The sequence below is a fragment of the Rhinopithecus bieti genome, unplaced genomic scaffold (assembly GCF_001698545.2).
Source record: "Rhinopithecus bieti isolate Rb0 unplaced genomic scaffold, ASM169854v2 scaffold_2254, whole genome shotgun sequence".
Lineage (NCBI taxonomy): Eukaryota > Metazoa > Chordata > Mammalia > Primates > Cercopithecidae > Rhinopithecus > Rhinopithecus bieti.
Window position 1 is genome coordinate 3,831,447 of NW_016803982.1, and position 15,060 is coordinate 3,846,506.

A 15,060-nucleotide genomic window follows, 5' to 3' on the forward strand; every position below is an offset into this window, starting at 1 on the left:
AAAAAAAAAAAAAAAAAAAAACGTAGAAGCAAAGAACCAGGTGTCTTGGCAACATTGTAATTATGGCTGCTTGTGACGTTCTACCGGGATTTCTTCTTCAGGACTATGAATTTGGCCCTTTGGGAGAACTTTGGCTAGCTACCTAATACCTGCTGGGGAAAGGTATGGGATCAGATCCCTGATTTATCAGATCCCTTCCAAGTGAGATCTGATAAACTATTAAAATGATAATTTTGAAAACTATAACAGTTTGAGAAAATACTTATGACATAATGTTCCATGAAAGAAGCAAGATTTAAAAAATAAACTTTTCTGTGATTACAACTGTGTGATAATTATGGATATGTACAAACAAAGTCTCTAAAACAATAGCTAAAAATGAAAAAGGCCAGATGTGGTGGCTCACGCCTGTAATCCCAGCACTTTGGGAGGCTGAGGAGGGAAGATAGCTACAGTCTGAGTTAAAGACTAGCCTGTGCCCATCAGCAGTAGACTGGATAAAGAAAATGTAGTACCTGTACACCATGGAATACTACACAGACATGAAAAAGAATGAGATCATGTCCCTTGCAGAAGCACGGATGGAGCTGGAGGCTATCATCCTATGCAAACTAACATAGGAGCAGAAAACCAAATGCCACATGTTCTCACTTCCCAGTGGGAGCTAAAGAGTGTGTAGATATGGCACAAAGAAGGGAAAGACAGACACTCAGGCCTACATGAGGGTGGAGGTTTGGGGGAGGGTGAGGATCAAAAACCTTCTTATTGAGGGCTGGGAGCAGTGGCTCACGCCTGTAATCCCAGCACTTTGGGAGGCAGAGGCAGGCAGATCACCTGAGGTCAGGAGTTTAAGACCAGCCTGGCCAACATGATGAAACCCTGTCTCTACTAAAAATACAAAAATTAGCTGGGCATGGTGGCGCATGCCTGTAATCCCAGCTATTTGGGAGGTTGAGGTAGGAGAATCGCTTGAACCTTGGAAGGGGAGTTTGCAGTGAGCCAAGAATGCACCACTGCACTGCAGCCTGGGCAACAGAGTGAGACTCCATCTCAAGAAACAAACAAACAAACAAACAAACAAACGCAAACCCAAAAACCCTGCCTATTGGGTACTAGGCTTATTTTTTAGTTGAGTGATAAAGTAATCTGTACACCAAACCCCCATGACACGGAATTTACCTGTGTAACAAACTTGCACGTGGACCCTTGAACCTAAAGTAAAAGTTTTAAAAAAAGGACTAACCTGAACAACATACAAAAAAATTTAAATTTTTTGAAAAAGAAAAACATTTAATTTCTGGTGAGATTTTAAAAAATGCTCAGTTGATATTGCCTTAGTTCTGTTGTAGTTGATGCAAAAAGCAAAAGAAAGACAGGGTGACATTCAAAATATTTTGTATGCTGTATTCTACATTGTGGAGGCTGCTCTAATAAGCAGATGTAGTAATTACAGAGGGCACAAGATGGTGGCACGTAAACACAGCTTAGAGAGCCTGGTGGGCACTGGGCTTTTCCCACTGGAGTTCCAGAGTGGCATCTCCCCTTCCAAGGTCTGGGCCCAGTCTGTTCCGGGGAGTGTCAAATGTGGATGGGAGCTGTTGGAGGCCCAGCAGGTTGCTGGAGAGGGGTAGACACCAGGGCAGCCCCTCAGAAGCCCTCCCTCGGCCCAGAGCAATGGGTGTGTTGGAGGCACTTGATGGGTTCAGACATCATCTCCAGAGTTAACAAGTGGCACAGCTGTAACAGTGCCAATGAGCTGATAGGAGCTCTGATTACCAATAGTCTTGAAAGAGAGGGCCTGAGAGAGTGCTTGCAAAGATCTTACTTACTATAATCCCAGCACACGGGAAAGACTCCACAAATGCTGGCTGTTGTAATAACATCGCGTTCCTGCTTACACTTTTATTCTTAACAATAAGCAAAAAGTACACACCCTAGAGATTTTTCGAGGTTCCTTGAGGAGAGGATGGATGTCGGGTGTGGCCATCAGCCCTAGCGCTGAGAACGGTTTACATAGACAGAAGCTTCAGGTGGTATGACCACTTAGCTTCCCTGGCCTTTCTCCCCACTTCTGCCCGTCAGTTGTTACCTAGCTCAGGACCCTGTAGTCATTATCGTGGAGAGGGTGACAAAGAAGGAAAATGCAGGTAGTTGAACCTGAGAGATGGTGCCAAATTGTCTTTTAATAACAGTTTTTTCTTCCAAACAACACAGAAATGCATGTCTACACCCAACAGGGACAGGATTCAGGAATTAGGAAGCCCCAATGAGAGTGCCAGGGGCACCCCAGAAAACCAGACACAAGGCTATGGCTGACCTTCTAACCTTTTCACTTTATAAAAACAGAAGAGAACAAGTACCTTCCTCAACTTAATACATTAGCGTTTCTCGTAAATACATTTTCTGAGTCTAGTTCATCTTACTTTATAAACACAGACATCTGCTTTCAGCTAAGAAACTCAGTTGAAAAACACAATAAAGGATCCACAGAGGTCTGTCCTCACAGAACGAATTAGTGTTCAAACTAATTCTGTTTGAATTAATGTTTCTGGAGGGAAACATTCAACAAAGAGGTGCCACAGGGCTACAAGCCAGCATTCCTGCTCGCTGGAGAAAGGCAACACTCGACACCTGTGACCATCAATCCCATCCATCAGGGTGGAGGGTGGGGGATGCCTTCCATTACAGACTCAGTGTGACCCGTCTTCCCCATCCTCCCACGAGGAGTCAGAGCCTTGGGAAGATGCCTGCAGAGTCATCACCACTGCATCCTCATCATAACCTGTATCTATAGATTTTTCTCCCTTCAAGTACTATAATTTCCCACAGAACTCTGCTCTTTCTATTGGCTGACATACAGTAAGTGCTTACTATGTGCTAGACATTGTACTAAGCAGTTTATATGTATTATTTCACTCTATGCTATTAGGGAAATAGTCTTATTGTACCCATTTTACAGATGGAAAAACTGAGGCTATGGATGGATGGATGGATGGATGGACGGATGGATGGATGGTTAGATAGACAGATGAATGATGGGTAAAGCTGAGATACAAACCCAGTCTTAACCATTAAAACTGCCTTTATGAATAATAATGTAAGATAAATAAATTTGAACTTCTTTAATTCAAGTCTAGTGGCCAATAGTGATAAGTATTAAATAATAATGATATCAAACACTTATAACAATCTTATAAGATAGGAGCCATAATCGTATCTGTTTTACAGAAGTGCCTAAAGTATTGCTGGCCCTTTCAATGAAACCACATGCAGAAGAAGGAGAAATACACGCAGACACATAGGCATACAGAACAGAAGCAATCACATGTGCATTTGGAGCTGGATGCAGAAGTATACTTATAGGCAGAAGCAAATTGCCTTAGGTTGAGCTGTTGTAACAAAATACCATAGACTGGAAGGTGTTATCCAGGTGGATAGATTATCCCTGTATCCATAGATGGCTTAAACAACAGACATTTCTCATAGTTCTGTAGCCTGGGAAGGTGCCAACAGATCTGCTTCTTTTGGGAGGGCTCTTTCCTGACTTGTAGACAGCCACCTTCCTGCTGTGTGCTTACACAGCCCTTCCTTGGTTCATGCAAATGGAAAGAGAGAAAGCTCTGGTGCCCCCACTTATTAAAGGGCACTAATTTCACCATGTGGCTCCTATCCTTGTGGCCTAATCTAGGCCTAATTACCTCTGGGGGAAAAAAAAAGATAAATGGGTTTTGAGGAGAACAAACTGGAGATAAGGAAGTTTGTGATAATGTTTTTCTACCCAGTTATGAGTGACATGCCTCCTCTTTCAGTCTCCTTCAGGACCGTGAAACTTCCCCGGAGAGAGGATTTGGGGTCGCTTTATTCATGGTCTCTTTTCTTGAAGTAGATCCACCCTGAAGAAACGTTTATGGCAGGCTTATTTTCCAGAAGTTTCTGCTTTTAGTCAGATAAGAGAAGCTCTAAGAAGGCTTTTTTTTCCTCTAACTGTTGAACTGAAATACCTTTTGCTCAAAATAATCTTTATACCATCTCTGGGGTTCAGAGTGGGTTTCTCCATCACCAAATCTCATTAGCTTCTAACTGTAAAAACCTGTTTCTCACTCAGACCAAGCATTGGCTATGGCTTGCTGGCAATGCTGCTCCTACGTCCTCTTCATTCCTGGACTCAGTCTGAAAGGACAGCCATCAGACTTGTCATTTCGTTATGGAAGGAAGAAAAGAGAAACGAGTGAACCATGCTCTGTTTCTGAGAGCTGCTGTTTGGATGTGCAGTTTATCACTTCTGCTCACTACTATTGGCCAAAGCGAGTCACTTGGCCAAGCCTGCTATTAGTGGCAGCAGAGAAGTCTATACCTTCTATAGACAGGTCACGGCAATGCTCAGGGAAACTGATAAGGGAATCTTATTGGTAAAGGCAGTGAACAATTGGGAACAATACACTCATATAATTTATCAGTCTCCAAAGATTTACTCTTGACATTCCATTTTGCTTAGAAAAGTTTCAGAGAAGGAAGGCTTGAATTGGCCTTCCAAGGGTGATTCTAGGCAGGGGTGAAATAGATGCTAACGCAGGAATATTTGGAAAATAAGAAGAAATCCCAAAAGGCCAGGTCACACGGAGTGGAGAGAAATGGTGACAATAAAGTTGAAGATTTGATGGGGCCAAATAGTAAAACTGGGACAAATGAGAAATTTTGTTTTTTATGCTTTTCAAACATTTCCACCAAAGCCTTCCTGATGGCCAAGGGGAATTAGTACATTTCCTGAGGTTTTGAAAATCATCTTTGAAGGTTTGAGTGACATCTTAAAAGTAACACAAAGTTTGCATTCTGCTTCAGAAATGTTCCATTTGGTTTTATTATGAAAACAATGTTTTACTCACCTGAAAATCTTCAAAGAAAATTGACACCTTGAGAAGTAGCCCCATGTTGAGCCAGGTCTGTGCTCTGATTTGATATGCTTTCTGGCACCAGACTGAGTGCCCCACTGGAGAAGTCTGCTTCTTTCCCCTTTTCTCCAGATGTAAACATCTTCCAAATAAAAGAAGAACAATATATAACCTATCTTTGTGACATACAAGTCCTGGTATAGATTAATTTACCTTCTTAGCTATATTGTTTAGATCCCTTTTTCTTTGGCTATTTATTGTTGCTCCATCTGTTTGCCCATTACAAATGGGGAATTAAACTCTGCTGTTGTGATTATACCTCCATCAGCCCATTTCTCCCTTCATTCACACATACTGTTACTGCTGTCTGGAATATATTTGCATGGTGCCTTCCACTTTGCCCTTGTCTTCCAAAACAATCCCTATCTACCTTTTAAAACCACCTCAGGCGGAGAGCAGTGGCTCACGCCTGTAATCCTAGCATTTTGGGAGCCAAGGCAGGCAGATCACCTGAGGTCAGGAGTTCGAGACCAGCCTGGTCAACATGGCAAAACCCTGTCTCTACTAAAAAATACAAAACTTAGCTAGGCATGGTGGCACATGTCTGTAATGCCAGCTACTTGGGAGGCTGAGGCAGGAGAATCACTTGAACCTGGGAGGTGGAGGTTGCAGTAAGCTGAGATCGTGCCACTGCACTCCAGTCTAGGCAACACAGTGAGACTCTGTCTCAAAAACAAAACAAACTCACCTCACCACCTCTGCAAAGGCTTCCCTGATTCCGGCATGCTAGTCACTCTCATCCTGGGGAACTGCCACTGTGCCACTGTGTGAACAGAAATATGGCAGCATCTACAGAAACTAAAACTCAAATACCCTTTGATCCACCAATTCCACTTCTAGGAATCTTTCCTACAAAATATTTGTTCCTGTGCATGAACGTGTACGTACAAAGAATGTCCAGTGAACTGGAAAGCCAAGGGACTGTCCATCAATGTGAGAATTGTGAAATAAGCTACAGCATCAGAATACTACACAGCCATGAAAAAGAGTGAAGTACATATATGTACAGATCACCCAGACTTTGTTAAGCTGAAAGGTGAATCACAGCATATTATATAATTAAAACACAATGCCATGAAAACTTCACGAGTGTAAAGTGTTAGCAGAATGTACATTAAACTGTTACAGCTGTCACAACTATAGCACAAAGAAAGTTGAGGTTGGTGGTGACAGTGCTGTCGGACTTCACTTTTTACTCCAGGCACTTTAGAGTTGCTGAAATCTTTTATGACTAGAGTATATTTGGATATTATTTGCCATAACTAAACAAACTAAAATGCCTAAAACTAAAGTAAAATAATATCAATTTATTTTTTATTTTATCTCTTTTTTTTTTTTTGAGACAGAGTCTCACTCTGCGGCCCAGGCTGGAGTGCAGTGGCATGATCTCGGCTGACTGCAAGCTCCACCTCCTGGGTTCACACCATTCTCCTGCCTCAGCCTCCCAAGTAGCTGGGACCTCAGGCGCCCGCCACCGCGCCCAGCTAATTTTTTGTATTTTTAGTAGAGGTGGGGTTTCACCATGTTAGCCAGGATGGTCTCAATCTTCTGACCTCATGATCCGCCCGCCTCGGCCTCCCAAAGTGCTGGGATAACAGGCGTAAGCCACTGTGCCCCGCCTATTTTATCTTTTTAAGACAGGGTTTTGCTCTGTCACTCACATTGGAGTGCAGTGGCACCACCGTGGCCCATTGCAGCCTTAACCTCCCAGGTGCAAGTGATCCTCCCACCTCAGCCTCCCAAATAGCTGTGACTATAAGCATGCACCACTATGCCTGGCTAACTTTTTTTTTTTTTTTTTTAATTTTTGTAGAGACAAGGTCTCACTATTTTGCCCAGGCTGGTCTCTATCTCCTGAGATCAAGCAATTCTCCCACCTTGGCCTCCCAAAGTGCTGGAATCATAAGTGTGAGCCAATGCTCCCAGCCTCCAATTTATTGTAGCATATTTATGAAATTCAGAAAAAATAAAGAAGATAATAAAAATCACCAGTAGAACTGTTACTTTCTATAAATAAAATCATTTAAAAGTTGGTCATGCGCAATATTCTTCTCTTTTGATAAGCTTCACTCTGAAATTAAGACAGCCAGAAGAGAGTATTTTATGAAACTCGCCTCTAAATAGCTTTCACTGGTTGACTTAATTTTGTGAGCAGCTGATAAAGTACAATCTCAAAACACTGATGGTAAACACAAACAGACTGCAAAACTATTGAGGGAAACTTATGATAGAAACCTGGGCTACTAAAAGTTCTAATGCAAGAGAAATTTCTGGACTTGTGTTTAAAAGAGAGTTTGACTAAAACTAATGACTTTATATGACCTAATTCAACCAATCACATTTGACTTTCCTATAGTTTATTACCTGCTTTCATCAAATCAATCATCTTGGTTCCATAAAGCATGCTTCAGTCGTTGCCATTTTCTTTTGTCATCAGGAGGACTGAGTAAGAGCTGGAGTAACTGATGGAAATTCCTTTCATTCTTCATCAAGCCGAGTTAGAGGTTTCCTGAAGCTAAGTTGCTATAACCTTATAAATCGTTAAAAGCCTCACCCTCAGAAGGCTATGCACTGCAACGTTCTTCCCCAATGTACTTGGCCTTATGCATGCCCTGCGCTGCACTCTTCTTTATTAGTACTGTTATATTATTCATTGTAAAAGTCACATTCATTTTATAAAGTGTCTTGGGACTAGGATGCTTTTCCAATCCACTTTTGTTTGGATGACTATCCCATTACTGTATTTATGCCTCAGTAACACCAAGAAATCATCCCTAAGGGCACCATGTAACACATATAATGTTATCAGATTTAAAGGTGCTGGGCACTCTTGTGATCTGTAAAAAACACCCATCACTGTCCTTATGGAGAAAATGAGGCCCAAGGCAGTTAGGTCACTTGTCCAGCTCATAGCCATCAATGACTGATGGATTTCCAATAGCAAAAGTTGTTTTGCAGCCGGGCACTTGGTAGTACATGCCTATAATCCCAGCTAGTGGGAGGAATTCGATTCCAGCCTTAGCAACATAATGAAACCCCATTTCTTACCAAAAAAAAAAAATGTTGTTTTGCCCCAGCAGCAGAATAGATTCAATTTAGGGGCAATAAGATGTCTGTTATGGAGATAGATGCAGAGGCAGGCTGGTTCTGAATCCCTGTGCCTGTTTTAAGTCTTTCTGTGCCATTGCTTAAAAACAGCCTTATTGAAAAATAATTTACATGCCATAAAATTGACTCATATTAAGTGTACAATTCAATGATCTTTACTACATTTACAGAGCTGCGCAGCCATCACCACAATCCTATTTGAGAACATTCTTATCACCTTAAAAGATCCCTCATGCCCATTTGCAGTTTATTTCCCCCAGAAGAAACTACTTGCATTGGAATCCTTTGCTTGGGGTCTGATTCTGAGGGAACCCAAAAGAAGACACTGCCTGCCATGGTGTGCAATACATACTGAGCCTAACGCAGACGTCCATTCCGCTCCAACCTAGATCAGCCACGCTCATCAGTTCCTCACCCATCAAAGCCAGCTGCTATCATTAAAAAAACAGATAATAACAAGTGCTGGTGAAGATGCAGGGAGAAATTGGAACCCTCATACCCCATCAGTGGGATTGTAAAGTGGTGCAGCCGATGTGGAAATCAACCTGGCAGGTCCTGAAAAGGTTAAACACAGAGGTATCATATGGCTCCACCACTCTACTGCAAGATAGATACCCAAGAGAACTGAAAACGTATGTTCACACAAAAACTTCCAGACATCTGTTCCTAGCAGCATTATTCATAATGCACAAAAAGTGAAAACAACCAAAAGTCCATCAACAGATAAATGGATAAAACAGAGAGGACTTCCTTATTTTGCTGACTCATGTTGACCCCGATCTGATGTTTTTTGGAACACTGCCCCATCTCAAAGTTTAGTTTGATTAGGAGGAACTTAGCACAAGTGACTCTATCCTGGTTTGGTCTGGTCTACCGGGGGCTACCTAGTGGAGGAGGCAAGTCCAAAACAGTGGACTCCCATAAAGTTTTTTTTTTTAGACAGAGTCGCACTTTGTTGACCAGGCTGGAGGGCAGTGGCATGATCTTGGCTCACTGCAACTTTAACCTCTTGGGGCTCAAGCAATCCTCCCACCTCAGCCTCCAGAGTAGCTGGGACTACAAGCACGTGCCACCATGCCCAGCTAATTCTTGTATTTTTTATAGAGATGGGGTTTTACCATGTTGCCCAGGCTGGTCTTGAACTCCTGGATCTCAAGTGATCCTCCTGCCTTGACCTGCCAAAGTACAGGGATTATAGGCATGAGCCACTGCACCCAGCCTTTATATACCATTTTAACAAAGGAAAATAGATTGTGGAGAGGTGACTCAACAAAGGAGAAAGGGAGGCAGAGTTTGGGCTTCTAGCGGTGGAAAATTGTGGAAAGGTGACTAGGAAACGTATGGTGAATAAGGTTTGTATTGCAGATAAGTCATTTGGAGTTAGTCTCCTCCTGGTATGAGAAACATCAGAAGAGGAGGATACTTTACAAATGGAATTTTATGTCACCTTTACAGAGGGAAATGTATGGCTTACTTATGAATAGTAGAAGGAAAGAGAGTTCCTCTGGTGTCTGCTGTTTCTTAATTGCCCTCAACTCGAAATAATCTTATGCTACAGTGGCATATTTTGGAGGTGGCATATTCTGATCCCCTCCAAAAGACTGGAATGGAGCAACAAGAGGAGCTGAATCCACTTGCCAATCCACTTGCTAATCCATAGAAGCCAGGTAGTTCAATCAATTTTAAAAAACATGATTCCAGATCACTTTCTCTGTGTACTTTATTACTAACCCTGCATGGTAAGCAAGGCACCGTCTGGCAAGGACAGTACAGGCAAGATGCCCACCCACTGTCAACATGAAAATGCCGTGTTAGGACTAATATTTTCATGAGCTCAGAAATGGGTGAGGGTGAGGGGTCTTAAATTAGGGTGCATGGCCTTCCAGTGAGTCTCAAGAATTGGAGGTGTGAAAAGAATTTGTTTTTTATTATTGAGCAGAGAGCTAGGGCTTGAAACTTGGAGCCAGTGGTGTGGCTCCGCTGGTCAGAGAGTTTTTGCTGAGCAGCCTGCTGGGAGTGAAATTGAGTGGGAGCCACTGCACTGGTCAATTTACCTCCCAGCAGGCCCAGGGCTGCAGACCTAAAGCCAACCTGAGCCAGGGAGCCTGAACCTGGACCAGGGCAGGAGGAGGAGCGTGGGTTGCACTGCACGGCTGGGGCTTTCTTTGTTGCAAGATGCCTTGATTCTTAGCAAACTGCTTCGCTTGTCCCTGGAGCCTGAAGCTTTTTTCCAGAACCCAGAACCTTGATTTTTAGTGATCTCACAACAAGCCTGGGCCACAGCAGGATGGTTTCTGTGTGATCTAAGTCTTGGAAGCAGGAAATAAAAGAGAGAAAATATTGCTGCACACACCTTCAGTGGCAGAAAAAAAAATGTGTATTCCGATGAAAAACTATGCATCATCTCTAACCCACTCTTCTGCCTTGTCAGAGTAGGATATTTTCCTTCTGATTCTGAGTCATATTCGAGCTATTTTACAACTCTGCAAACTACAGATAACAGAAAACAGCCATGTGAATTCTGTCACATCTGATAGAGGTCTGGCTGACTCCCCTCTCCAACCTGTTAAAAAGAAACAGTTTTGCCTTGTTCACAATTCATAACAGTTCCTTTATACCCATATCAACTTGTGCTTCTTGACTTCTTTTTTGAGCCCATTGTAAAATCTGCCTGAATTCCTCACCAAAGGAGCTAAATAAAACACTTAACATGTATGTGTTGTAATATATGAATGAGACTCTTGATTTATCTTTTCCTGAAAATTATCTTTAAACAGCCCCACCCTGCCTCTTTCTATGTCTTTCTAGGATCATGAGGTCACATGGTCTAGGTAGGCCTCCAAAGGAGAAAGTGTGTATTTTGGGGGAGCAGGAATGAACGGGGACTCACATTGACTAGATACTTAACTGTGTACTGATGGCTTTATAAACACAATTTAATTTAATTTTCTCTTTTTCTTTCTCTTTCTTTCTTTCTTTCATTAGTCCATTTTCATGCTGCTGATTTAGTCCATCTTCATGTGAGGCTGGGAAGAAAAAGAGGTTTAATTGGACTTACAATTCCACATGGCTGGGGAGGCCTCACAATCATGGCAGGAGGCAAAAGGCACTTCTTAGATGGTGGCAGCAAGAGAAAAATGAGAAAGATGCAAAAGTGGAAACCCCTGATAAACCCATCAGACCTCATGAGGCTTACTCACTACCATGAGAACAATATGGGGGAAACTGCCCCATGATTCAAATTCTCTCCCACCGGGAGATCCTTCCCACAATACATGGGAATTAGGGAGTACAATTCAAGATGAAATTTGGGTGGGTACATAAAGCCAAGCCATATCACTTCCTCTTTCTTTTCTCGCTTTCTTTCTCTCTCTGTCTTTCTTTCTTCTTCTTTTTTTTTTTTTAAGAGATGAGGTCTTGCTTTGTTACCTAGGCTGAAGTACAATGGCATGATCACTGCTCACTGCAACCTCGACCTCCTAAGCTCAAGCAATCCTCCCACCTCAGTTTCTCAAATAGCTGGGACTACAGGTGCATGCCACCAAGCCCAGCTTGAATTTAATTTTTAAAACAACCACATGCAACAGCAATTGCTACACCATTTTATGGAGTAGGAGACTGATGTTCAGAGTTAATTTCAGAGATAAGTATTTTGTGGGGTAAGTATCATTTCAGCGATAAGCATTATGCAGAGATAATGTTCAGAAAGAAGTAATTTGCCCATTGCAGAGGCAGAAAAGGTATGATACCTTTCCTCAGTTATCCTAAGGGTCATGGTTGAAACTCCTATAATGAAAGAGGGGGTTAACAAGGGAAAAGCTTAACAGATTAATTCAATCAAAGTTTTATATGATACAGGAGCTTTCACAAACGAAGCCCCAAAGACCCAAGGAAAACTGTTTTTATGCTTCTGTTCAGTGAAGAATGAACAGCCATGTAAAAATGCCATTGGACAAAAGAGAGTGATCGAATTGTAATAGACTAACAGGAGAAACCAAGCAAGGCTTGTCTGTTCAGATGCTTCTTGGCCTCTCTGTAGAGGTCCTTCCTCCTGGCTATGGGGCAGCAGCTCTGGAATGAGGGTCCTCCAGGGAGGAGGGAGGAGAGAGAAGGGAAAGAGTGGCCTTCCTAGGCTTTATGGCTGCTCTAGCAGAGATGAGTTTGAATTTCTATGATCTGCCTTAGGGAAGAGGAATTCCGGTTTCTATGACTTGTTTCAGGGGAGAGTGAGGGATAGGAGACAGGAAGATGGAAGAAGGTCTTAGAACGACTTTGCTTTTGAGGCTTCCAATCTCCTTTAGTTCAAGGGACTCAGCATGCCAAGGCACCAGATTTAGGAGCATCATTTTCTGAGCCCCAGTATTCCCCTGTCTGAAACTTCTTGGGAAAAGTCCAGAAATGGGATTGGTGGATTGTCTCATAAGCCACTGAATCAGTCTCTCAGTTCCACGAATAGTTCAGGTCAGTTAAACACTTAACAGCTGTGTCTCATTTTAGGAGGTAGTTTTGCAGACGGGCTTCCACCTGTATGTGGTTAGAGCAATCAAGTACTTAAGAAGAGGCATTTCTATGAAAATAAAAACAAAAAAACACACAAAGATTTGTGATTAGAATGAACTATAAACTCAGTTTTTGAGTCCAGAGGGCAGCCAGTCAAGAGGATTTTTAGCTGTTAGGCCCAAAGCATCTTCAGCTGGAGTAAGACCAGTCAGTGGGAATCTGACAGATTTTCCTGGTCTGCAGTTGGCAGCAGCTGTGTTAGTGAACTTTGCGAGTAGTCCATACAGTAACACCGTGAGGCTGTCCATGAATAAGCTATTGAGGCGCTTTCCCTGAAGTTTACATCAAGTGGCCCAACTTCAGCTCACAGGGATTCAGAAACAGAGTGGTCTTAATTTCAATAATCCCAAGACTGGAGATGGGAGGAAAAGTGGAACATTAGTTTGGAGAGTTGTAGTCAGATATTGGAGGAAACTAAAAAATGTAGGATCCAGTCTAGATTTTAGGTAGATCATGAACCCTCAGAAACAATGAGGTAGAGTCTAATAACGAGTGCAGTATAGTCTCTTCCAAAACAATTTTTCTCTCTACAGCCGCTCCCATTTCTACCAAAGATAATCAAAGGAAGACTGATTTGTTGGCAAAATAGCTTTAGTCTCATTAAAATTGGCATGATAATTTACATAGGTGTGGTGAGAAGAGTGATGGGCCATGTAAAATTTGCTTTGCTGGAACTTTTGATAAGAAATCTCAGGCTGGACCTCCCAAGGTTAGGAAGCCACAGTAAGAACTTACCATCAGACTATGTCTATAACACTTATAGATTTGGGTGAATTCCTCTCTTCCCAAGGGCCCCAAAATATCATGAGGTCCCTGAGCCTTCCAGGAAGTGACAATCCTTACTCATCTGTAAGGCTGGGAACCCTCAGGCCATTTTTTCCAAGGGCATCTTTATTAGCTCTGTAAAGTCAACCTTACTTAGTTCTTTAAAGCTACCTGGTCATATCCGAAAATATGACATTCTATCAAAGCCTTGGTAATATAACCAGGGTTTCCAATTGTATCCTGTTACAAGGAGAACACAGTCTAATTGAACTTAGGCAAATAACTATATTACAATAAAAATAAGAATACTTACAAATAGCTACTACGTTCTGGAGGGATGAGGTAGGGAGAAAAAGTAAATGCTTCCATTTTTGTTCATAAAAGTATACTTTAACAAATTGATGTAAGCTGTAGGTAGCAAAAAAAGTTTTCTTGGCTGGGAGTTGTGGCTCACACCTGTAATCCCAGCACTTTGGGAGGCCGAAGCGGGTGGATCACTTGAGGTCAAGAGTTCGAGACCAGCCTGGACAACATGGTGAAATGCCTTCTCTACTAAAAATACAAAAATTAGTTGGGCGTGGAGGCGTTCACCTGCTACGTGGGAGGCTGAGCAGGAGAATCACTTGAACCTGGGAAGCAGAGGTTGCAGTGAGCCGAGATCATGCCACTGCACTTCAGCCAGGGTGAGAGAGCAACTCTGTCTCAAAAAAAAAAAAAAAAGAAAAGAAAAAGAAAAGAATCAGCAATATCCCAAATATCCTCATTGGTTCATTTAGTCTCGTGTAATTAATTCTTGTTCTGCTTGATGTTGGGATAACAGTTTCATAAAGCTATCAGTTTCTTCATTAGAGTTCTAGAAATTCTTATCCCATCCAATGGTATGATCTCAAAGCTATTCGAAATGTGTATTCAAGAGTACTCATTCATTAGTCTTTTCTATGAATCTCCATGAAGAGAAGTAATTTGAGATGGTAGCTGATGGTAAATGCTGTTGGAGAAGAATCAAAACAATAACTAGATCACAAAGACCTGAAATAGCCTTGCTTCGAATTCTGATGAAAGTTCATTACAGGCCGAGTCCCCTCGCCAGCTTCCCTCCGTCGCCGCCAAGATGATGTGCGGGGTGCCCTCCGCCGTGCAGCCGGCCACCGCCGAGACCCAGGACATCGCCCACCGGGTGAGGTCCCAGCTTGAAGAGAAAGAAAACAAGAAGTTCCCTGTATTTAAGGCCGTGTCGTTCAAGAGCCAGGTGGTCGCGGGGACAAACTACTTCATCAAGGTGCACGTTGGCGACGAAGACTTCGTACACCTGCGAGTGTTCAAATCTCTCCCTCACGAAAACAAGCCTTTGACCTTGTCTAACTACCAGACCAACAAAGCCAAGCACGACGAGCTGAGCTATTTCTGATCCTGACTTTGGACAGGACCCTTCAGCCAGAAGACTGATAATTAAAGTGATCCTCCGGGGACCAGAGCATGCACTTGTGATCCTAAAATAAGCTTCATCTCCGGGCTGTGCCCTCGGGGTGGAAGGGGCGGGATTCAGCAGCTGCTCTTGCATTTCTCTTCCTAAATTTCATTGTGTTGATTTCTTTCCTTCCCAATCAGTGATCTTAATTACTTTCAAAATATTTTCAAAATAAATGTATTTTGAAAATCCTTAAAAAAAAAAAAAAAA

General features: G+C 42.4%; 1 protein-coding gene across 1 annotated transcript; it reads left to right on the forward strand.

Moving 5' to 3' along the window:
* The first annotated feature begins 14,438 nt into the window (after positions 1–14,438).
* Positions 14,439–15,060, forward strand: LOC108521908 (cystatin-B-like). Its single transcript, XM_017861935.1, has one exon. The coding sequence runs from the start codon at positions 14,494–14,496 to the stop codon at positions 14,788–14,790; it is 297 nt and encodes a 98-aa protein (XP_017717424.1). The 5' UTR covers positions 14,439–14,493; the 3' UTR covers positions 14,791–15,060.